Source organism: Haplochromis burtoni, unplaced genomic scaffold (assembly GCF_018398535.1).
Source record: "Haplochromis burtoni strain Fernald_Lab_line unplaced genomic scaffold, NCSU_Asbu1 Contig_115, whole genome shotgun sequence".
Taxonomy (NCBI): Eukaryota; Metazoa; Chordata; class Actinopteri; order Cichliformes; family Cichlidae; genus Haplochromis; species Haplochromis burtoni.
In genome coordinates this window covers 1,329,597-1,354,618 of record NW_024582476.1, presented here as the reverse complement: position 1 = coordinate 1,354,618, position 25,022 = coordinate 1,329,597, and the positions used below count along the sequence as shown (strand labels likewise).

The following is a 25,022-nucleotide window of genomic DNA, read 5'->3' as shown; positions in this document are numbered from 1 at the left end:
AGTTTTCACAATACTATGAGGCCGTGGCGCCATGGCGAATTTCGATGACTCGCCATGAAAATCTTATTGCCTCTCATTTTGTCATACATTTTCTGACCTTGACCAAAGTGAACACATATGATAAGGCTCCACCCCTGAACATATTTCAACTGCCATATTTGACATCAAGGACAGCGCCACCTAGTGGGAACAGGAAATGTCATGTTTTACACTTTGGGGTACAGTATAGTGATGGGTGACATCTGCAGCCTCAAATTTCTCCAGGAAAGCCTTAAGGAGTTGGTCTTGGGTTACAGTGAAAACTGTGACTTTTCGCGAAAGGGTGTGACCCCAGCAGCATGGCGAACTTTGATGTCACGCCATGAAGAAACAAATTAGTATAACTCAATGAAATCCAGTCTGATCAGTACCAGACTTTACAGGCATGATGTCAGACCCGCCCTGAACAGATTGATGTGCCCATTGTCGGGAATACGGACAGCGCCACCTAGTGGCAACAGGAAATGTCATGGCTTTAATTCTGTTGTACTGATTTTCACAGGTTCATTGTGGCCACCTCAAAAGCGGTGAATATCACCATCAGTCCCTCGTGATGCTTCAGTGCAAAAATTGTGACTTTAAATTGAACGGCGCACCCTGGTGGCAACGCGGTTCACCATGAAAGATGAAGTGGCTTTTGAGGGGCTTGGAAAGTTTATAGAGGCTTGAAATTTTGCACACACCTCCAAATGGATGAAGGCTTTGTTGTCATGTGATCATTTTCATTGAATAGCGCGAAATTGCTCCACAGCGCCCCCTACAAAATTTCAAAACCCCAGCCCCTGCTCTGTGTTCTATGTATGAGTCTGAAACCTGGTAAGCTTATTGGAGATATCAAGATGTACAAAAAAGTCTCTTGGAGCAATATCCCAAATCCAACAGGAAGTCAGCCATTTTAAAATTAATGTGTAATTTTGGCAACATTTTCCCCTCTTTCCAGGCACCGTTCTTTGACGAACTCCTCCAAGGGATTTCATCATATTGAACCAATCTCCAGTGTGTGGAATCTAAAGACCTTTGTGATGTTAAATTGCGAAGCTTTTTACGTTCAGGGAAACGGGGTTGTCATGGTGGCACGTGGAGTTTCAATCACTCGCCAAAAAGCAGTAATCTGCTGTCACTCAAAATCTAAATGTCCAATCTCTCCCAAAGGTCGCAGGCGTGATGAGACTCGAGCTTGGAAATGTTTGTTATGCCATTTGTCAGTAATGGTTAGAGCGCCACCTAGTGGGACGACTATAATGATGATTGAATGAGATGAAATGTTAGCTGGTGGTTAAATGCATGAATTCCATCAATGTGACATCAGATCGGAGGTGCTGGTTGTAGGTGTTGGGCGTGGCTCGACGCGATGGGGTGCGAGGGCCCTCATAACGCTGCTTGCAGCTTTAATTATTTTGTTTGCAAACGCTTTTTATGCAATTTTTGCAAAGCTTTATGTGGAAGGAAACCGTGACCGAGGACAAGCTGATGGCATAAGATGTAAGTACAACTCCTCTGGTTTCATATGCAAAAAAATTATTGCGCTAGCTTAGGTTCAGGTTCTACAGGGATTTAAAAATAGTTACACAAAACGGAGCATGCTGCTCTGACCGGCTTTAAAGGGTTAACAATAACAATGTATTGAATAATGACTTTAAAAAATAATATAAAACAGTGTGCAAATACTGATAACAGTGCAAATGTTTGCAATATAAGAAATAAATGAAAAATGTGAACTTTGCAGTGTTGCTCTGTGGTGCAGCTACGACACCATAGCAAAGTTTACACACTGTGTCTACTTGATCCACGTCTGACTCCGCGAAGCCATAATGTTTCCACACCACTGAAGTTTTTTTTTTTACCTCTCTTTTCAACCAACGGCAGTCCACTCCTCTCCAAATAACTTCTGCTTAGCTTTCCGAGCTTCCCTCGGGTCCTCTTAATTGTTGTGACGCGTGTTCGAAATGCAGAGCAGTGCGCTCGATTTGCCACATGGAGCAGCGCGAGAGTAAAGCATGAGGGAGGGGCTAATAATCGGCTCAGTCATTTTTAATGATCGTTGAAAGCCCAGATCGTAATCGTGATTAAAATTCGATTAATTGAGCAGCCCTAACTTGCATATATTGTTATTTTGTGTTCTGTTATCCTATAGTCTATCATAATGCTTTAATGTAAACACAGCACATGTAACCTTGGCTCTACATACTATCCCGGGTCTGTTTGTGGTAGCATTGGTTATATTCATGTCATCTGTGCAAATGTACTTAAAGCTAAATGTCACTTCATCATTAATTGATTTGAATCTTTCATTTGTTTATGTAGTTTGGTTATACTTACCATTGTGTGTTCCTTTGAGCAGGTCCTATTGTAAAACAGGTATGTGGGAAGGGCCGCCCCAGTACTTCCTGATTTTATAGGATATGATGTCACTGATCATGTCAATTGGGTGTAACCAAATGAAGGGGTGTTTATTTTGTGTAAAATTGTTTATTTCATTTAAAATAACCTCATGAGTCAGATTAGGTGAAGAGATTGACTTTTCAAATTGTTTAGTTGGGTGAATGAGTTTGTTAAGTGGGAAAATGATTTTATTCCTGTTTCTTTGTCTAGACTGTGTTATTTAGTCTACCCTGTTTTCCCAATGGTAGAGGTTAATGAGATCCAGGTGTGAGTGGAATTCTATATAAAGCAGGTGAGATTTTGACTCACAGGTTCTTATGTTTTGTGAAACAATTGTTGAAAGGCGACGCCAGAAAATAAAGAACACTTAAAAGAAACTTGAACAGTCTGCAGATGCTGTCTTCCTATCATCCTTCATGCTGCTTATGTTATGCTACTTCACGAACCTGATATGTTTAATATGCTGCTGAGAATATGCCCAGAAGAAGCGTATAGTATAGCTTTTATTTTGGAAAGAGCATTTCTCTGTAATAAACTCTCTTTTCCAAAGATGAGTGATTCTCATCAGATAGATTTTTTATTTATTATTGATTGTTTCAGCAACATTAAATTTAAAAGTACTTTATAATTTTAATAAATGACAAATTAAAAATGCATGAATATATATATAGTATATAGTATATATATATATATATATATATATATATATATATTATATATATATATATTACACACACACATTACACACGCACACACACTTACTTTTTTGTCTGTTTACCACTGCCGCAAAAACATTGCCTTCCTATCTCTGCTTCCTCTGTCCCACAATTCGTCCTCCAGTGCAGTGTGGGGGGTGGATTGCTGTGCTCTGTAGAGACCCCAATTAGCAGGACAAGCATGCCTGCTGAAGGTCACTCCCAGAGCTTTGGTGTGAGAAAAAAGGAGGGCTGGGCCAGTGAGAAGTAGCTCTGACAGTGACCGGGCTGAGACTCAGCTGGACCCCAGAGTTCTCACACAACAACAACACTTTTTTAACCTTCTTAGCAGTTTGCATGATGTTAGCAAAAAGTGGCTGAGGGTTTTGCTAAAGGTCAAGTGTTCTCGGTGGATTGTCATACTATACTGCGACCATATCTGAGAGATCCATTTGTCATTAGCTCCAAAGTCCCCTACTTCATCAGCCCGTGTCTGGTGTCTGCTATCTCTGCCTGATTGATGGCTCTGTCCTTATTGCAGGGAACTGGGGTCGATGGCAAAAAATTTGCTGCTGGGTGCATTAATGCTGTGTTCAGTGGCATAGACCTTTGAGCACGCCTCATCAGTCTTGAATCATTGCACGGCCACAGGAGATCTGTATGAGCAGGCATGATGCAAGACAGGGAGAGAGGGGGAGCTAGGGAAAGGAAAAGGAGTTTTAATCAGCTGGGTTTACTCTGTTACTCACATGACCCTGCTACAGGAGTATACTTAAATATTTTAAGCTTCAGAAGCCAATGCCAATGTTTACCAGTTTTCAATTTATTTGTCATGTTTTTGTTGTGATTTACTGATCTGTGCTAGGGGAAATGAAGAAATCTCCATTGTAAAACATTATTTAATGGCTTTAAAATATTTTTGTCTTCATTGCGAAATCTTGGAACATTTAACCAGCTTAAAATCACAGAAATCACAGATAAATATCAACCATTTTCATGATTAATTGGCCTTTTATTTATTTATAATCTCTGTCAGAACTGTCTGAAATGGTTAGAAGGTAAGTTAAATCTGCTTCTTTTCATCACAGAAAAGAGCAAACTAATGGTTGCATGTGGCAGTTAACGGTTTCTTTTACAGCTGAATTTTGCAATTCACTTGCAAAATAAACACATTTGTCTGTGCAAAACAGTATTAACTTCAGTATCTGGCTGTGTTCAAATTCTGAATTAAAGCTGCTCAGTGATTTAATTTAATATTCATAAAATAGTCCTGTGTTTGATTATGACATTTAGCCTGTTTGCTTTGGTATTGTAGAGATTGTTGATTGTTTGTATAATAAACCAGTACCTGTGTAGGAGTAAAAACTGTGGAGCCATGACAACACCAGTATACACCAACAGAGTGTGTGTAGGCTCACTGTCAGACAGGCAGACGGAGGGGCCCTCACAGCCTGGGAGGGCCAGATGTTCCCATGCAGACACAGAGGTGATATGTTTGCCATGCTGGGCCTGTATTTGCCTGGCTCTCCACAGAGTCACCGGCTGGCTGCCCGATACCCCGAGCTGTTGTGTGCTGGGGAAAGAGCTGGGGGTGGAGAGGCACGCACATAAACTCTGGAGATGAAAGAAACCTGCAAATGTCTTGTGTGTTGCCAGGGGCAAAAGAAGCACCTCTCATACAGTGCTGTCCACTGGAGAAAGAGCTGCATTTGCCTTCTTTTTTTTGTCCTCTCTCAGATGACCACCAGATACGAGAAAGGCTGGGTTCAGCATCGCTGGAAGGCCAGGCTGAATGTTAGAGCTGCTATGGAGGCGGCTGACCTTCCCAACCTTTAATAGACACTGGAGGGACGTAGATTAGCCTTTACTGAATACATATACAATGTTGTTTATAACAGGGAAATGGCTATCTGTTTTTGACGTGTATGACAACAGATCTGGTCGTCGCCACCAGACCTGCAACTCTTTAATCTATTTTTACCAGCTGAACAAGTTGACGGTAAAAACCTGCATTTTCTGGCTTTAAAAGCTGAAACATGTTGCAGTGTTTTCCACACATTGCCTTTTATAAACCAATAAGCAATTAAACAGCATACAACATACCAGAGTTTAAGATGAAGCGCTAGTTCACTAAAATTCTTTTGGAGGTCAGTGTTTATTAATTCCAGCATGGCCCTGAGTTATTGAAGTATCTAGATTTTTAAAATTACTGATATTCTTTCACCACTTGGTGCTCACAAGCGTTTCACAAGCCACACTTAAGACTTTAAGTTATCTAAACCAAGCATGTGAGAAATGCGACGGCATTAAATAGGAAGAATTCTGGTAAACACAGTTGTAACGGAGAGCATTAAAGCAGAATTGTTGACGTGAGTTTTCCCGCAGAGTTGGATCAGGCATACGTCTAATTAAAGTTCTTTCTATATGTGTTTGTACTGGTGTCTATACAGCTCATATGGGAGAGAGGCCAGTTAGTATAATGGCACAGTGGATAAATCTCTCACAGCAGGCCTGTGTAACACTGGAAGCTGTTTTTGTGTGTTAAGCCCTTTTAGGATGATTTGTGAGAGTCAGCGCTTACACAGTTCTGCTAAGCAGAGCTGCTCTGACCCTGCACCCCCACTAAATCAGTTCAGCCCTTGCAAACAGGCCAGAGCTGGTTAATACTGGGTCAATAATATGGGTCTGAGTGGGACAAACACACAGAGACTTAACTTTTTTTCCCTCTCTTAAACACAGCATACATGTCAATAATAAGGCAGTGGATATACAGAGGAGGTCATTATTCCTACAGGGGGAAGTCACTAGTGCATATGTACGTGTGTGTATGTCGTTTTCTTTACATGTTGTGTATGTGAGAGAGAGAGAGCAGGAGAGAGTGAGAGCTGGGTGAACAGCTGCATTGATTTGGTTTTGTTTGCTGTCTACTCAGAGCAGAAATGTAAGCCGTGGGAACACCTGGAGAGTGGGGAAAATGGGAGAAGAGGTGGTGGTGGTGTCAGCTCTGCCCCTGGCTCTGTACCAAGCATACATGGATGCACAAACGCACACACACACACACCTCACATGTGTGAGGGCAGCCTGGGATCCCAATCAGCAGCACTTAACAAAGCTTTCCTCTTTCTGCCTTTAATCGCAGGCTCAATTTGTCACTGGGGTGTCCAATTTCTGATAAGCGCTTTGACTGAGAGAGGAGAGGTGGGGAAGAACACAAAATGGATGCACCTGCTAACAAATGAAATCAAACCACTCCATCTTCATTTCCCCCCTTTTCCACCAGCTGGAACAATGCTGCCTTGCTTTAGCTCTCGGCACATTGAGTTATTTCCCACTAACTGGAGTTATTTCCCCCCACTAACCAGCTAGAGGGCCTGGCTGACTTGCAGTCAAATAGGTAGCATCGCCTGATCCTTTAATGTCAAATTCTTCCACACTGACCATCCTCCTCCTGCTGGCTGAATATTGTTTAGTAGGTCCCTCCTTTTTTTTTGGTTTATAGCTGTAAGATGGGAAAAGTTAAGGATGAGACGTTCCATTCTCAGATTTCTGACCATCACAGTACTTCGTGTAGCTTTACTTGTGAGGCTAAGTATGGAAGTCAATCCTTTGAGGTATTTTGAGGTAGGTATTGAGGCCAAATGGCCCAATTTCCTTGCTGAAGTGCATTTTCATTTGTGCGTGTTGGGACAAGTTCATTGTCGGGCTTGTTATTTTTGTGCATCAGTATAATTGTTTTGTACACTGAGTCTAATTGCGGTATATCGCATTACTTTATCCTGCTTCTAAGACAACTGTGCAATTTGTTACAGAGCCACATACAAAGCAAGCAGCTTGAAAAAAACAGCTGCCTCAGGTCTGGTGATTTCTATCACTTGCTGCACATACCACAACAAGCACACACTCACAATACACAATACTGCATTCTACTCTAGTTAGTGTTGGTGTCTAACCATAATATTCCAGTCCGGTACCAAAGCCCACAGTGTAACATCTGACACAGCAGCATGTGACTCAGCACAATGTTGTTTGGTGTGATGTGAGGATATGTGAAGATAACACAGATGTGGTGGCACCAGTGAGGAGATGAAAAGAGCGGCGATGATAATGGTGTGTTTGTGTGAGCGCTGTATCTGGTTGTGTGATCTGATGGTTACCAGAAGGCTGGATTAGCATTGGAGTTCTTGCAGCTATGATTCTTAAACTTTTCTTCTTCTTTATTTAGGACTATTGTCAAGATGCTACAGCCTCACTGTGGTAGCACTCATACTTCCTTTTTACATTTGCTTCCAAGCGATCAAGTCAAATGGTAATTGCAGCACCGAGCAAAGACGTGGCCAGTATTTGAACCTTATCACGAGTGACTTTTGAACAGCCTCTCAGTAATTTAAATACGTGCCAATCAGAACTCCTCTGAGCTGAATTAAAACAGTTAGGAAATCAATTCCAATCTCCAGTGTTGCTTTATGAAATCTTTGCTTTCCTCTTCTTTTACTGTATGTCAGGTCTTTTTTTTCCCCCTCCCTCAAGTGTTTTAAGAGTCATGTCTGAGAATAGGCTGGCTCTTTCCTCACTGAGGCATGCCCAGCTTCTGGCTGTGCTCTCGATGGATTTGCTGCAGATAAATAAATAACTAGGCTGGCACCCCTCACTTTGGTTCCCCTCTGTTTTGGCAGGCCATCCACACTGCATTTTCTATCAGGTGTAAACATGTCTGTCAAACGGCGCAGTCAGGGGCCCCAGCATTTTGGCATTCATGACGCCATGCATGCACCGCTGCCAGCACTTTCTGTCTGCCCGTCTGACCTTGGCCAGCCTTGACGTGGCTGAGCACACTTAGCTCTACCTTCCACTTTTGTAGAGCTCTTGGGGAAGCCAAGCAGGCTTAAGTGGCTGTTAGTGAAACTGACCCCAAGTTGAAGAACGGACTTTGGCTGGCTGTCCTCGCAGCAGTTATGTGGTGGATGGGTAATGACCATGACATAGCTGTGGCATACATATCCTAGCTAGACCAGGACACTTTCAGGCGGATACGTTTTCATTCTCTCATCTCGCTACCATGTCGCTGTCATCATCTCCACTGTGACGAGCCGTGGTCATCATCCAAGAGGCTACGAACTACTGATGCAAATACAAAACAGGACAAATGGGGTCAGCCTGATAAGAGAAGAGGCCTCTTACTGTCAGGGTTACTGTCCTTTTCTCAGTTTCATGGTGCACAACTTCTCTAAGAGTCTCTGTTCTCATCCTGAAACCAACCCTCCATATCTGACACCTATGCAAAGATTTAGCCAATCCAACTGTGGACTGTGCAGTATTCTAGGGGCATGCTGCCTCTCTCCGCTCCACATCCACCGTCTCACCTCGGGGAACTGTCACTCTTTCATCAGTTAGTTACTGAGCATTCATACCGTCTCCCAGTTGTTTCACAAACCCCTCCCTCCCTCTAAAGAAGAGCATCTTCAAGTAGCTGTCTTCCTCTCTCCCACAGTATCGCAGCAGTTTCCTTACTTGACAGATTTATCCCTGACACACTCTTGCAACTTGGAAACCACTACTTTACAGACTCTCAATTTGTGTGCAAGTTGAGTTTGGGTTGGCTGTCTTCTCTTCTGCTTCTTCTTCTTCTTTCTTTCTTTTTTTTCTTTTTTCTTTTTTTAACCCTTTGCTCGTGATCAGAGCTATCTCCCACTCTCTCGCCCTTTCTCTTTTGGCAAGATAACACTCGGAGTTGATGAGGGGATCTCTGCTAACTGAAAAGCAAACGGCCCATCCCGAACGCCTCGGGATGTGCTGGAGTCATCAGGATCCATTGTGTGAAACTGTGAAACCAGCCTGTCATAGCCTAACACGCCCGTGTCCCTCAGCTAGCAACAGCAATCCTTCCTGCCTCTGTTGTTTGTGCAGCCTGATGGGCTAATGAAGGCCATACCAAAGCGTTATTTCTTCCCACTGTGCTCAAGAGCCAAGGCTTTTTCCCCTTTCTTTTGACAGAATACTCTGGTTTAGTATTCAAGGGTAAAAAGCTGTTCTCATCTTCCTGCTCTCTTTTTTTCTTCTTTCTTTACCTCCTATTCAGACTCGGCTTGCAAAGAAAAGTAATTTCACTCTTTCTGTCCCTGAGAGAATCAACACAGTGAAGTTGCATTGAATTCCTGCTGCAACATTTTTTTTTCTTGGCTCTATTTCAGACCCATAACCTGGGGGTAAACATGCAATTAAAATAACAGCAGCCTGCTTTCTCCTCCACTCTCTTCTTCAGCTGTTAGTGCAAGCCATGTACAACATGGTGACTAGGCTCTCCTAATTGCTTTTGCTCATAATTGGTATAGAAAAACTGCTAATATAATACCAGCATCCAAACATGCTTTCTCACCTTATTTCCCCCACCCTCCCCCTCCTTCATTGTATTTCTGCACAAATATTGTAGATGTCTGCTTCTAATTAGCTTATTTTCTGTGCCCCCCCCCCATTTTAATATGCTATGCAATTAGCCTGATGCTATTTCCAAATTTCTAACAAATGCAGATTATAGTTGATGGAGAGGATATTGATCAAAACAATCAGCACATAAATGCAGTCAGCTGGTCTCATTTCCTAAATGGCTTCCATCTATCCTCTTCCTCCTTCACTTCTCTGTAATTTTTTTTTTCAAACTTTCAGATGGCTTTCTATTTCTCCTTCCCCAGTGAGGAATGAAAAGAAAATATAGGTCAGCTTTTATGGGAGCAATTTGACACATGACACAAGCCATGCGCATCACTTGCTCAAGTCCTGATTTGTCTTCTTGCCTTTATTTGTCTATAATGAAAGCCGCACAGTTATTCACACGCTTTATTACAGTTCTATAAGTAGCTGGTGGAGACTTGCCGAGTCACGGGGCCCCCCCTAATACTTTGAGAACCCCGTAGTGTCTGTCTGCACGGGGCTGATAGTGTGAGACGCCTGGCTAAACTCCACCAAGCCAATCCCTGCTCCACAGGCCTTCCCAGCTGGCTTGGCTGGGCCTCCTTATACGCAACTGTGTTTCCACTTATAACAGGAGGGGCTTGTCTCTGTACGACAAGGACTATTAGGTGATTAGGGTAGATATTTACCTGAATGGATGGGCAGCTTGAGGGTCAAGCTCCCTGTTTAGAGTAGGCTAAACCCCCTGGTAGTTACAGGGCAATTTGGACAGCCAGCAGGCGACCGAGTCATGTGTCCAATTACATCCTGCAGAGAGGCACCTCCAACTATCGCGAGCTTGGTCCCTGTCTGGATCTGACACTCTGTCAGGTGTAGTCGTGCCGCTTCTGATACAAATAGTCTGAGTGTTGGGAGGGGGGGAAAAAAAGAAAGCCTCCATGGGGGTGTGCGCCTTTGTAGAAAGTGCCACTGTTTGGCGTGTGATGTATATTTGAAGTCACTGTGGCAGTGGTGCTGAAAGGCAAGTCAGTAAACGTCAGGCTTCTGTCTGTCGGGTTTCATGTCCGCCTGCTCTGCGCTACAAAGCAGAGCGTCAGCTTGGGCATTACCATAGGCTGACCTTTGCTTCTGCACTCCCCACTGCACACTTTTCTGACATTCAGGGGCGCTGTGGGGGAGGCAGGAAGGGGGTGGCCTGTTGGGTGGTTGGGGTTTTTTTGCATGTAGTGTGTTGTGTGTGTTCTTACAACAAATTAACGGACAGTTATGTGCTCGGTTTTGTTTTGTTTTCCCCAACATCATTTCACTCTGCTGCCACCGTTCTGCTTTTGAAACCCTCCTAACAAAGAGACTGCGGTATTTGATATTTAGCTTTCCTCCACACCAAACCTGCCTGTTGTCAAAGAGATTGCTGTTATCTTTCTGTGAAATCTTGGCATCCTGATAAATGAGAGAGAGCTGGAAATCTTGCCTGCTGACATCAAGGCACCATGTACCTAAAATCCTTCCAAGGCCAGAGGGAAAAGAATAACATATCAACCCAATTAAAGTTAATGCATGGTGACACGCTGAATTGAGGGCAGGGATTGCAGCCATATGGCAGTCCAGGCTGTAAATCAGAAGGCACAGGAAAGGGGAGGAGGATGAGAGGAGTGGGAGCAGAGGCCAAGCAACAGAAAAGGTGACGCAGTGTCAGTGCGGCAGAACACCCCCGAAATCCTCAGATCCATCTCAGAACTGCCCCCTCCCCATGCAGCACCCTAAGGTGCAATCCCCTCAGGTGTCTGTGTAGAACTGGCAGCTTCATTAAGGCTTGTTTTTTTTTTTTGGGGGGGGGGGGTCTCTGCTTCTTGCTGGGAGGATTTAAATGAGCTGTCATCCTGACCTTTTTGAGCTCCTGCTTTTTAAAGCAAGTTCAGCCCCCGCCACCCCTCTACTACCACCCTAAACCCGGTACCCTTCTTTCTTCCTTTTCACCTTTCTCTCTCGCTTTGTCACTCTTTCCTCTACTTGTCTCTTCTCCCCGCAGGGGGGAAGACACTTTTAAGCCATCACCCTGCGGCAGACAGGCATGGCAAGGTTGTTATGTGGGTAATTGCCTCTCTCATAGACGCTTGTTTGTCTGCGCTCACTTGCCACCCTCCTCTGATGCCACACGGCAAACGGGGAGGGCACGGACTCTGTAGACTTAATTTGCTCCCTGACTGTTCTTCAGTGCTGATTAAGCAAGCATCTGTGGTGTTTTTGAATACAGCAGTAAGCCAAGTGGAGCATGGCTAACGTTTTCTCCCTCACTGTTACATCAAATTATTGCACAAAGTGGCAGACATTTAAGGGAGCCGTAGCCATGTTTATTCATTTCTTTCCACCCGTCCCTAGCTGACTCCATTGTTTAATGTCCCCGAAATAAGGGCCTCTTTGAGGTCTGGAGGACTGCAGTATCGATCAGAGACGCACTAACTTGTCAGAGCCAGGCCTCTTGAGTGTGTTCTTTTTGGGTATACAGGAGTCATTAATTTCCTCTGCCACGGTCTGATAGTGGCAGAGAAGTAAAGTGTGGGTAGCGGGGTCCAACTAGGTGACTAACATGCAAGTCGAGTAGGAGGAGGGACTGAGTCGATTTAAAGCTGCCAGTCCCTCAGGCCCAGCCTGCCCGTTTTACTTCAGCTGTTTGATGTTTAATTGAAGTTGTTATTGGCATCAAATGTCACCTTACCCGATGCTCCAGGTGTGAATCAGTTTCTAATTGAAAGGTAACTATGTCTCCCTCAGCCCCGTGCCTCAGGGGACTTGCTACTGAGTTCTATTTGCCCGCACCCAGCCTCTGCATCGACAGGCACCATGTGCTGCCTTGGAGTTATGTCTGACCTTTCCCTCTCTTTTTCTCTCCACAGTGTGAGGAGAAGTGTGTGTCCCATGTTGCATTAGTGTCTGTGTGAAATGCTGGCCTGTCTGCCAGGGCCAGGTGACCTCCCCCTCCAGCTTCTCCCCCACACGCAGATGAACACTGGACTTCAGAAATGTAAGTACTGCTCTCGGGACACACATGCACACTGTTAACTACCACCACCACCACCACCACCATCATCCCACACAACAAACCAAGCTGTTACAATCCTGCTGGCCGCCCCACATTAGATCCCCATGCCAACCCTGGCCTGGATCTCTTCTGCAGCTCTGTGTTAAAATCAGAAAGAGTGAGAGTGAGAGAGAATATTTTAGTGCTCCAGGACCATAGATCTGTCTTCAAGGGAAATTAAGATGAACCGCACCATTAATTTGCTGATGAAAGGCAAACCGACTCCCTCCCTCTCTCATCGCCCCTGAGGATCTGTCTGTCACGAGAGTGTGGTCCTGTGTGCTCACTGCAACATTGCATGTGTTTGAACATGAGCATCTCAGCTACTTTTCACCATCAGGAAGAGTCAGTTACTGTCAGACTTGCAGACAGATTGCGGCTGAGTGGTTTTGCCCCGATGATCTTGTAATGTGGGTGAATTTAAGAAGCAATCTGCTGGCCCGGTTTAACAGCAGAGTAGTCAGTGCCGGCCCGCTGAATTCAATGTGTTTGAATTTTACAACTGCTGAAAAACTTGGACACTTTTGGGTGTCAGCAGCACAAATGGAGAGTCGAAGTCAGCAAATGCCAGCGAGAGCGCAGACTTCAGAGGCTCTGACAAGTGATGATGAAGGAGAAAACTACACAAAGAAACAGTAGATTACCGTTCTTTGTTTTTAAGAGTGTAAATATATTCACATTTTGTTATGAATTGCACAGTTTGTCCATTTGATGCCAGGTCACAGTCATACTTGCCTTTTGTTTCATCTTCAGTTAGTTTTTTATACCCAGCAGATCAGTCACGTCTGAGACATTATGCTCAATACTTTTGGTCAGCTTTATTTACACAAAACGTCTTGGTCTCCTTTTCCTCCTGTCTCCTCCCTGAGCTCAGCTCCAGGCGTGACCCATTTCTACTGCCCTTTTTTTTTTCTTTTTCTTTTTTTTTTGTAAAATGCTCCAGCTCATCAAGACTGTAATTTCAGAATCACAGTAATCAGCCAACCCCCAGGAGATCGGCAAGCGCGAGGGAGTCTGCTAAGTGCCAGCGTCTGTTGCCTCACTCAGGCAGGCTTGTGACATGGTACAGCCATCAGCCAGACTCTTTCCCTGCTCTTCCTTTATGTGACACACTAAGACAACTGCAGCTCAATTTGTTTTTTCTGCTCAGGACTGTAATCCATTTAGGTGATGGAGTGTGCTTCCCACAGCCACAGCCATTCCTAGAAGTGTAATTCCAGTCCTCTTTTCTTTTTTCTTATCATTTTCTCATAATGCTTTTCATCTGTTAGTCAAACAGGCGCGGTATTGCATCAAAAGGCACCGACCCGAATGTCATGTGAACTGTATCATTTTTATCAAAGTGCCATGAAAAAAGTGAATTTGAAAAGAAATAGGCTCTCTCTGGTTTGCCTCTTTTACCACCCATAATCTATCACCTGTAGCTCACCTCCTGCATGTTAGCAGTCTTAGCAGTTGTCAGGCTTGAACCCTCGAGTAATGCTCCACCGTCTCCCTGCTGGCTGTCCACAGAGTTCACTGTCTCTCCAGAGCTTCTATCGCTTACCCAGCACAGAAGATAATTTGACAGCTTGACTCCGTGAGAGATGTGCTTGACTGCTTTTAGGTAAAATTCATAGACTGATTGTTACTTGAAATCTTTATTCAGTGCACTGACAAGTCCTTGCAAAAAAAGAAAAAGGGGGGAAAAAAAGCTCAGATGGGAGGTTTACATAATTAGCTCCTATTTGTTTTGCTATTCTTGAGCTCGAGCCTTTCAGCTACTCGGTGCTCCCTAATGCCGAGTCTTGTGTAACACAATCTTGTCTTTGACACTTTCCCACCACTCGATAATCACCAAGAGCTCCAAAACGCCAGGCTGGCTGTGCCCTGCCTCTCCTCCTGCGGGGGAATCTGCGCACTGGAGAGTCATTTAAAGTTACGAGCTTGCAGGCTGCTGTCAGAGGCAAGGCCAGGGCAGCTGCTCTATTTATCATCAGGGAGTGTCTGCTAACAGATGACGGCTGTGAAATGTAAAGGCTGTCGGAGGAGCAGATCAGGTACGCTAAGAGACAGCGGGTCACGAAGAAAACTGCTCATCCTCCAGGCAGGATGACTCAAGTACCAGGAAGTGGCCCTTGGTCCTCACATCTCACAGGCAGAACAAACTGTGAGTACAGCTGGGCCACTTGGCTGATTCTCACATCTTAGTCCCCACTGAGATCAAAAGCAACCTTCTGTTCCTCCTCTCCTCATAATAGTTTTCATTTTCTTTGAAGGTTATGCTCTCTTCATAACTCGGCAAAAATGTAGGGAGGTCTCTTCACGTGAGAAACCAAACTCATGTCTAATTTGATGCCGAAGCTTCAGACCTAATTTCCTGCTCTTGTGTGAAAAATGCAATTTACAGCAGCATGAGCCCCTGTTCCCTGCTGCTTAAACCTTGTTCAATAAAAACAGTAGTTTGAATAAAAGAAACCCTAATTAGTGCCTGCTGACTGTGCACTTGTGTTCCAACTAGCTCGCTTGCAGTGGGATAATTAGCGCGCGGCCAGACTGCCCTCTTTCCCCTGCTCCCTCCCTGGAAACGTGCTTAGCTGGAGATCTGAGAGATGATGTGCTTGCAGCCACCAGCAGCCGCCTACAAACTTCACTCATATTCCTCATTAACCCTCCCTTGATGCTTTAAGCCCTTCAACTAATCCAGGTTCCAGGTTAAGGTTGAAATGCTAATAAGCTACACTTGCTTACTAGAACCCATAATCAACAGCTGCCAGGAGCCTTAAGCAGATGTAAACAGCGAGAGGTCGATTTTATCCACTGTTAGTGGGGAAGCTGCTCTAAACAGTAATTTACCGATTTCATTACACATTTTACAGCAGTGCTGTTAAACCCTTTATCCTGATTTGCCTTTTTTTCTCTCCCCCCTCCCCAAAATGTCAGCCTAAGCTGTGTTAACAATGTATAATCCCTTTTCCAATTTAATGGATTGGTCACTTTCCATTGGCAGTGCTTTCTTTGCTACTTGCCTGAATCTTACAACTTAAGTATAAAACTCATTACACAAATGCCAGTGGCAAAGAAATAACACTGTAGGCAGTTACATGTCTGTGGGTTAGTATTTTTTTGTTTGTTTTAATTTTTTTCTTGCTGTAGATTTCAATCTAAAAGAAACAGTTCTCTTCCCCTGCATAGAAATATGAAAAAATACACTTTTTCTTGTCAATTTAAGGTTTTTATTAAAATTGCATGTATTTTACCTTCGTTCTATTTGGATCTCTCATGTGAACTAGTCTAGAAGCCTGCACAGAAAACATGAAGTGATTTTGCATTTAGATGTGCTGTAGTTATTAAAAAGCAGGGTTATTATTTTTATTTCCATCTCCTTATTTTTATTTGTGGACATCTATTAGCTCCAGTAATTTTGCATGACCTCAGTGCCATTCATCTTCTATCTGAAACAACAAGAAAACCAGCTCTCTTGTGAATGGCTGCGTCTCTTTCAAAGATGTCGCCAACAACAGGTGGGTGTGGCTGCTTCATGCTTCAGAGTGTGATTTGGGATATCATCGACTGACATCACACAGAGCCAAGAGTAGAAAAAACACTCAACTGGAGCATGCAGAGCAGTTTGAAGCCTGATTTGTGGCTCACGGGGATTACCTTCATGTGTGCTGACATTCGTGTTTTTAAAACTTTGGCCAACATATATGACAGAATGTAAGGAAAAGCATAACATTCTGTCATGCTGTGCACAATCTTGGTATCAAATAGAAGATTCCATCCCCGTAAAATGATAAAAGATGTTTTATTCATCGCAACAGATGATGTACTCACTTCCCACCCACTTACAACCCTTTCTACAGCTACACTGACATGAGGTTTTGACAGCAGCTGCAGACCACGGAGGCTGTGCCAAGATCTTCCAAACTGAACACAGAGCGCAAACAACTTGCATTTATTAATGCATACTCCTTTATACTCTTTGCACTCTGTAGTAAAGGTAACCTACTAATTACTGGAAAAACGGAGTGAGGTTTTATTTGTGTTATGATCAAACTTCCTTTGGGTTTTTTTTTTTTTTGGTTTGTTTTTTTTTTGCAGGCTCATTAATCATTTCCTGTATTTGACAGGTGAAACCTCTGCTCATCATGTCTGTGTGCTCCTGTGTAAGTGTTCATTTATCTGTGTTTGCTTACCCTGGCATTTATTCAGTGACAGACATTAGGCCTCAGTGATGGTGGGTGTCAAGCTCCAGCTCTTTGGCCCAGACCCCTGCATTAATGAGGCTGCCATCAGCAGGCTGAATGCTTAGTTACAGCCGCCCCCTGTGTGCCGCCCTATGCCGGCCCCGCACATCGCTGCCCATTGTTTCCTGTTCACAAATAAAGCTCGAATTAATTAGCCAGTTGGCACAACTCTTGGTCCCGCCGTGTCAGCGCCCTCCATTCAGCTCCGCGCCTCATCCCACATGTCCAGTCCTCCCGCTGTGAGACCATGGCTGCCTGAAACCACAGACCTCTGCCAGAATTTCAGACTTTTAAAATTACTGCTCACTCAACAACAGAGGAGTAGCCAGTGTGCTATAAAGACGTGTTTTACTTGAGCTGAAAATCCCCCCCCCTCCTCAAACAGGATGAAAGAGGGAATTAAATGGAGCTCAGAGACCGGTCAGAGCAGCGATTCTCTTCACACATCGGCTCCACTCATGTCCATCAGTCAGAGAGGTGTGGTGGAAGTAGGTCAGGCTGGCAGGGCTGAGGTGATGGGGGTAGCATGGTGGAGGACACCAGGGACAGAAGCCTTTTTTTTTTCTTTTTTTTTTTTCTTTTTTTTGTGGAAGTGAGATCAGTGTGTTAGAAAGATGCGAGCAGTCACATCCACCGAGGCTGAAAATGGACACAAGCGGTTGTTGCGCAAGCCAGCACCTGCACGATCCTGTCACAAATTTTTTAAAAGGAGCTTCACGCATACACAAACACACAATCGTGCTCACATTGTCACTTTGGCATTGTTAAATTTAGCCACAGTGCTTAGCAGGTGTAACAAATGTCTGCGAGCTGAGGCCTGGGAGGTGTTCCCACAGATCAGAGACGCTGCTTCTGTGTCTGATTACTTGTCTGCTGTCATGGAGCTGTGCTCTCTGCGTCTATCTCGCTCTCTCTTCTTTCCTTCTCCCCTTGCCAGCCACAGGGGACCATCACAGCCTTTTTTTTCTGTTTATCTTGTGATATTTTTTTTAGTAGCAAGCGGCACAGCCCACCCCTCAGATGCATTCTTATTCTTTGCCCAGATAATGCGTCAATTAAGGCCACTAAAAGCTCCTGACCTCAAAGTCCCCAATGATACCACCAAATTGGATTTTAGACTGGGAATGTGTCGGCACCGATAATTCTGCAGAGACTCAGATCGGAAATCTTTTTCTTTGAGACGGGGGATTTAGGAGAAAAACAGGCAAGTATGAAATATGAGAGTGCGTTCCAAATCAAGTTCACTCAGCTACTCTGATTTCAACTGATGTGCTCTTTTGTGCCATATACATTTCTACCTGAATTAAAGCTGGGGTAGGAAACATGTTTTTGGCATCAGTGGTTTAAAAAAAATCTATAATAACCTTTCAGCATATGGTGATTTAAGTGGTCTGAGTTGAAACTAGACTCCTGCACCTATTCTGAGATCTGTTTTCATGCTCTAGAAAATATAGGCCATGAGGAGAGACTGGTAGAAGGTAAGTGGTATAAAGGATAAGAAGTAAGATGAATGAAGGACTTTGACATGGGAGAGCACAGCATGAAGACAAAAGTTATCATTAAGCATATCTCAAGCTTCCTCTTCTGAAGTTGTAGGGGTTTTTTTCATTCTAGATTTTGGCCTGCTGCCTAATGTCTCTCTCTAATTTTTTTCCCCCTACCCTCTGTCTCCTTTTGCTTTCTGCTTCTTGCCTCCGATCTATCCTGTTCTTCACCTCAGGGGACACCACACAAAGGATGAGATCCGCTCCGTTTCCAACCCCTGCAGAATTGGATGCATATGCTAAGAAGGTTGCCAACAACCCCCTCACCATTAAGATCTTCCCCAACAGTGTCAAGGTCCCCCAGAGGAACCACGTGCGCCGTACTGTCAACGGGCTGGATACGTCAGGCCAGCGCTACAGCCCTTATCCTTCCTCTCAGGCCAGTGCCAAGACAGGCCTCCTCGCCATCGTCAAGGTGCCCACTGTCAAAGGCATCCTAAAAGATTTTGACGGTAGCCGGGCTCGCTTGCACCCTGACGTCATCATGAACCCCCTTACGGGACCCTATCAGGTGGCTTCAACCAGCACTTTAAACCACCAGGTGCAGAACCTTCCCCGGCCCCAGCAGAGGTTACCCCTTCCACCGCAGGACCCCCCTCAGACTGTGCATATACCCCTTCCCCAGCAGCAGGTGCACACCCAGAGTCTCAGACAGCCTCCCCCAATGGCCCAGCACCCTCAGGGCCCATCCAGACTCCAGACTCAGTCTCAGCACCCAGCTCTCGGGCAAACACAGGGGCCACCTACTGTCATGCTCCAGCAGCAGCACCTTCAGCAGCAGCAGCAGCAGCAGCCTCCACCTGGCCTGCAGGGAAGCAGAAAGCTTCCCGATGGTGATGCACCACCTAATGTTACTGTCTCTACCTCAACCATTCCACTCTCTATGGCTGCTGGTCTGCACCAGGGCCGCCAGGCTGACCTGAACACCATCGTACATCAGATCAACCAATTCTGCCAAGCTCGGGCCCAGGGTGCAGGAACCACCTCCATGTGTGAGGGCCAGATCGCCAACCCCAGCCCCATCAGTCGCAACCTGCTTATCAGCGCTTGTTCTAGGGTTTCCATGCACAGTAACCCTGCCACCCCTGGCTTCCCCCCACCCAACTGCATCATTGGCTCTCAAGAGAAAGCCACAGCCCCAGTGGGAGCTCACCCTCCACCCAGTGTGGCTGCTATGAACCACTTGCCTTCCAACCACACTGATCTTAAGCAGCAGCACCAGCTGCAGCAGCACCAACTGCACCCACATCAGAATCAGCAGCAGCAACTACAACACACCACGCAGCAGCAGCAGAAGATGCGCTCTTGGAATCAACATCAGTTGGCTCATGTACCCCACATTCAGAATGGGGGGAGCCACCTCTGCAAGCAGCCTTCCAGGGACGCCACCTTCCATTTTAAGGGCATGGGCTACCCTGCAGAGGTGTGCGTGGGTCAGCCTTACTCACTAAAACCTCCCGTAGAGAGGCCCACCCCCTCCCCACCTGTTAACAACAATGGCATGCCCGGCCCCATGGCCCACTACACTAACGGTCACTACTTCCAGTCGCACATTTGGAACAGCAGCATCCTACCCACACCCAACAGTGACAGCTCCGGGTCTCAGGACATAGCCATGCCATTCCACGGTGCAGGCCCAGGAGGGTGCACCACGCTAGACTGTGGGCCCCCTGGGGCTCCCCATTACCGGCTAGGATCAAGCTCCTCCTCCTCCTCCTCCTCCTCCGCCCAGACTAATCTGATGCAAACAGCAGATTACTTGGGTGGGGACTTCCAGACGCCCTATTTCCGCGATCAGAATCTAGGGTTGATGGGCAAGATGCACAGGCCCCCTCTGAGCAGGGTAGGTCCAGAGGTTGGGGATGGCAGAACCGCTCTCATCCAGCACCCAGGGTACAGATAAGCTATGGCCTTGTCTCCACAACTGTTATCAGCACCCTTTGTTTAGTCTTAAGAAAGGAAACATGAATAAAACTCAACTTATAACTTAAGCAAATGACTGCTAATGTTAAAGAGGGTAAATTAATATATTTAATGAAGATCAGTAGTTTTTTTTTTTGTTTGTTTGTTTGTTTAATCTTGCAAGTGATCAATTGCTAATTCTAGGTTTGTTAACGAGGGCTTCTAACTGGCACTTCATACTGTTTATTACCTGCTTTTTCCCCTTGATGATACTTGTCAATTTACGTGCCTGGATCTCAAGTGATCCTGTGTCATTTCTACTTCAGACCTGCCACTAAAGTTTCCTTATGCATGCAAGAAAGAAAAGCAGATCCCTCTCTGAAAAAACATCTGCTGATAGATTTTTCTTCTTGTTCCTGTAACAGGATCATGTCAGGAAATTTTTTGGCTCCGACTAGGTTCATTAAATTTGTTTCATTTCGATGATTAAACGCAGTCACTTCAGGACAAAAGAGAGAGAGATGACCGTGCTTCAATGCAAAGCCATCAGTTAGTGAAGTATAACAGAGTCCAGCTGGGACCTGTTCCAGAAAGCAGGTTTAGTTAGTTTGAGTTGATGAAGTGCAGCTGGGTCAGTCAGCTTAGGTAATATTAAAAAAAAAAAAAAAAAAAAAGCAGTTATCAGTGGAGCTCCGAGTCCAACAATCACTATGGCAACGGGTAAATAAAGAGCAAATCTTCCACTTTAAATGGAGATATGAATGTTTGTCAATCTGTCACATTTTTCTTTTTTTCTTTCTTTCGTTTTTTTTAAAGCCACATTTTATTCAGCTTGAATTTTACTTTTTTTTTTTTTAATGGAAGTTAGAATCCTACCTTTTATTGGCTACAATATCTGAAGGCTGAAATACAGGAAACAGCAGCGGAATATTGGAATATGGATCAAACAGATATGATGGCATTTAATTACTGTAACGTCAAAGTGTGTTGTAATGATTTGCAGTAAAAAAAAACTGACTGTACCTTTTAAGACAGCTTCGTTGCATTCGCTCAGTAGCATATATTGACCTCAGCATGTGTGCATATTTCACATGCTATGGGAACACTTTTGGACTGTCTGCAGTCTGTAAGACTCAAAGACTCACTCTGAACTACATGTAGCTTGGTTTAAGAAGCTGGTTTCAGCAGGTACGCAATCATCCTCCCTCAGTCATCTTCACCATGTTATGCCGCTGTGATAAAATAGGATATATCATGAGATATGATAATAATACTTGAAGTATGTACCTTATAAACGATGGTATGGCCAATAAACAGGACAAGCTTCATGCAGAGGATTTTTTTTATTTAAACAGGGATTATGCCAATATGCAGTTTAGTGTCGAGAAAGTGGTTAAGAACCTGACAGCTGCCATCCTGTCTACAGAGTTATAACGGAAGACCATGTAGCATGTAATAGATTTTATTCTTCCACGTCCACAGATCGCTGTATGTCCAGATCGATAGTCTTGAAAGGAAGAAAGTCCTCGGACAACAAAGTCAATATTCAACCAGATAGTATCCTAACTCTCAACTCTGCATTCACTGCTGGATAATAGGAGGTTAAAAAGAACCTGCAGGTTAGAGTCACAGAGTCGGTTATGCCAACTGACTGATCCAGCATGTCAAAGTTAACAAACCTCAAAGTTTGGCTAAATCTGCTTTCTGGAATAGGCCTCGGGCAAAGCTTGCAGTATGCACACATGCACAAAGGGGTTCTCCTTCTTTTTAAATGTCATTATTTGTATAATAGGATTCTTCAAGATCGATACCTCTCCGTCACTTAAGGAAGTCTGTAATCAGGTTGTTTGTACATATTTAAGTTCCAAGAGGGAGCAAACAAGTTGAAAAACTTTGATGCTTGGTCCTGCTTCACATGCTGCAATGAATTCAGGTGTTTACAAAGGAAAGAAAAAAGAGAAAAAGAAATAAAGGCATAACAGACTGCGTTAGTGCCACGTTTGGCAGCAAGATTGTGAAATGTTTATGACAAGGAAGGTTGTGATAAAATTTACTCCTACCTTTTTAAAAGCGACCAAAGTCAGGTTAACAAGGACACACTGTTAGGAAGCGGTGCCATTTTTAAAGTTCGTGTCCTTTTCAGATCGTCTTTGTATCTATGACAAATGTGTTTACTTGAATGTTTGAGATGATTTGTTTTGAAGGTATTGAAAGGCACAGACAAAAGTCTCTGAAGTAGATGAAATCCGCGTCAATGCCCCGTAGGAACTCACTACACGCCTAGCTAGATTTGTGGTCCCAACAATGGGCACCTCAGCAAACAGAGTTACATGTTGTTGCTACTGATGCTGAAATGAAAAGACCAAATTGATCACTTGCAAGAGCACTCGGAGGTAAACGAAGCCCGACTTTTAAGTGAAACAGCAAATGCATTGTTTATTTTATTGTACACTGGCTTACCTACTAGACTACTGTAACTTTAAAGTTTAATGATTGTGTATGAATGCTGCCTGTGGATGTGGGAACGGTTAAGGGTGAGTGTGTGTGTGTGTGTGTGTGTGCAGTAGACAGTGTGTGTGTGTGAGATATAACGCAATGGCACCCATGTTTTGTTCTCCTAACCCCCTAATGACCCTTAAAAAGCCTTAAGTGTTTGGTCCTTGGACTTTCCTTTGAAAATGAGCATGGTTTAATGAAAACCCCAAATAAGAAGGAAGAGGCAATGGTAAGGATCCACAGAAACAGCAATTTTATTTTGCTTTTCTTTCTTTTTTTTTTTGACTTTTTACTTTAATGAAGTTTTGTTGAATAGGCAGAGCAATTCCTTAGATATTCTTTATTATGTAAAGTGAGGAAAATGAGTAATATTTTGTAATTATATATTTTTAGCAATGTGTAGTTTTTTTGAGCTGTAACAAATTTTTTTCTTCTCCCTCCCCTCCCCACAATCTTTCAAAGCTTCAGTTTGCAGTTGTGACTATTTATAATACTTGATTTGCTTGTTATTTAAAATTTTATTTTTTTTCTTTATTTCTTGTACTGTTGCTGTGAAATGGAAGAAGGTCCACGAGCCTTTCTTTTGTGTCATTCTGTACGACAGATAAGAGGCAAGAGCGTGAGAGTTGTGCTACTCTTTTTGTAATATTGTAATAATAAAATAAAGTTCTAATTTATGCTTTGAACTCAGTTCGCTTGAACATTAATTTGTCTAAATTAACAGCAGGCAGCCTAGCTCTTGTCATCCTCTGTGACAGTTCAGGTAGCTACACACACACACACACACACACACATTTGTCTCTCTCATAATCAGCCCTAGAAGCGACTCGGTGTTTCTAAAGGCTTGTCTAAGCCACATTTGTAACTGTGACAGGTAGAGCCAAAGGTGGTGATTGCTACACCAATTGCTGCCGCTTCATGCCATTTATCCAGGCCGGAACAGGAAGTGGAGTAGACAAAGCAAGCTGTGAAATCTGTGGGACTGATCTGGTCGCAGTAGATTTAGCTTGTCTGGCTGTGATGAAAATGGGCCTAGTATAAAGGGCACACAGTGGGAGGGAAGGATCAGCACCTTGGTGAGTGGCATTACTCCACGAAGGTTTTCGAGCGATACCAGAGGTACCAGCAGGTTATGGCCTTTGAGCAGAGGATGTGCATCCAGTTCACGTGCAGGAGCAGCATGTAGAAGAAGGCGCTGGATTAAATGTTCTGCTTTAAAATTTCTTTGCTATTTGCACAACACTGCCTGGCGTTCAATACTGATAAATATTGCTGTTTTACACTGTTGTCAGTCAAACCCAAAGTGTCCACAAGGTTTTCTTGGGAAGGTTACACTGGGGTATCAATCAGTCAGTAAAGTAGATTATCCATGTCTGTTAAAATTATTGGGCAAGTAAAACAGCCAGTCAGGCTGAGTAGCCAGAGAGCAGCTCTCTGTTAGACCGGTGTCATCTCTGTGGACTGGTACGCCTGCCACCGCCTACTGCCATCCATGAATAAGCCTCTCCAGCTCCTCCCTGTGGGTAAAGCAGGAAAATGTTAGTGGACTCGAATTACTTTCCTCCCTCACACAAATCCATGAATTCATGTTTCCGCACCTCTTTGTTGGCTCCTAGGCGGGGTTTCAGTGCTTGGCTGCTGGACACGCTCCCAACAGCCGGGATCCTCATCGATTTTGACCAGGTTGCTGTTCCATTTGTTCCAGTTGACTTCCTCCACTCTGAGGAGACAAGAGGACACATGCTCCAATTACTGTCTGCCGTGTGACACATCAATCAGCTGTCAACAAAATTAGCGAACAACACGGTGTGCTGTGCATCAATCGATTATGCTCACACAGCCGCGTCCTGGATGAACTCTTCAATGCTAAACCTTTGTTTCTCCTTTGTTACTGTGCCTTGATGAAGTTGGCCTTTATCAGCCTTTATTGTGAGCAGCAGAGTGGTGATCAGTTTCATGCAAGGGATTTTATACTCCTTGATATGAAGAATCTTAATATGAAAACCTGGCCAATAAAGTCAGATAATAAGTCTAATATTAGACCTCATACATCATCCTTCCTGTCACCAGGAAACCCGCTACAAACCCACAAAGACTGACACACATGCAGAGGTTCAATTTAGCACAGCTGAACACAAATAATATAGCCAATACTGAAACGTAGCCAAATGTATGACTAATAACTCTAATAATTATGTATTCAATACCCAAACGTGTTCTTTTCTCCTGTCTTTATACATGTCTGGATTTA

At 44.2% G+C, this 25,022-nt stretch overlaps 2 protein-coding genes across 6 annotated transcripts in view; one reads left to right on the top strand and one right to left on the bottom strand.

Moving 5' to 3' along the window:
* fam222ba (family with sequence similarity 222 member Ba) overlaps positions 1 to 20,949 on the top strand; it is a 31,193-nt gene extending 10,244 nt beyond the window's left edge. For all 3 annotated transcript variants that reach the window (XM_005928463.3, XM_005928462.3, XM_005928464.3), the window contains exons 2-3: positions 12,416 to 12,543; positions 18,550 to 20,949. In XM_005928463.3, the coding sequence (XP_005928525.1) occupies positions 12,462 to 12,543; positions 18,550 to 20,276 (1,809 nt within the window). In that variant the 5' untranslated portion in view covers positions 12,416 to 12,461 and the 3' untranslated portion in view covers positions 20,277 to 20,949. The remainder of the gene's footprint in view (positions 1 to 12,415; positions 12,544 to 18,549) is intronic.
* Positions 6,155 to 25,022, bottom strand: part of trpv1 (transient receptor potential cation channel, subfamily V, member 1) — a 31,083-nt gene continuing 12,215 nt past the window's right edge. For 2 of the 3 annotated variants that reach the window (XM_005928461.2, XM_005928460.3), the window contains exons 15-16: positions 24,370 to 24,491; positions 23,001 to 24,288 (exon numbers count right to left, since the gene is read on the bottom strand). In XM_005928461.2, coding sequence (XP_005928523.1) covers positions 24,209 to 24,288; positions 24,370 to 24,491 — 202 coding nt within the window. In that variant the 3' untranslated portion in view covers positions 23,001 to 24,208. Of the gene's footprint in view, positions 6,178 to 23,000; positions 24,289 to 24,369; positions 24,492 to 25,022 lie in introns of those variants that run through there. The other variant, XR_006054722.1, reaches the window with a different exon arrangement.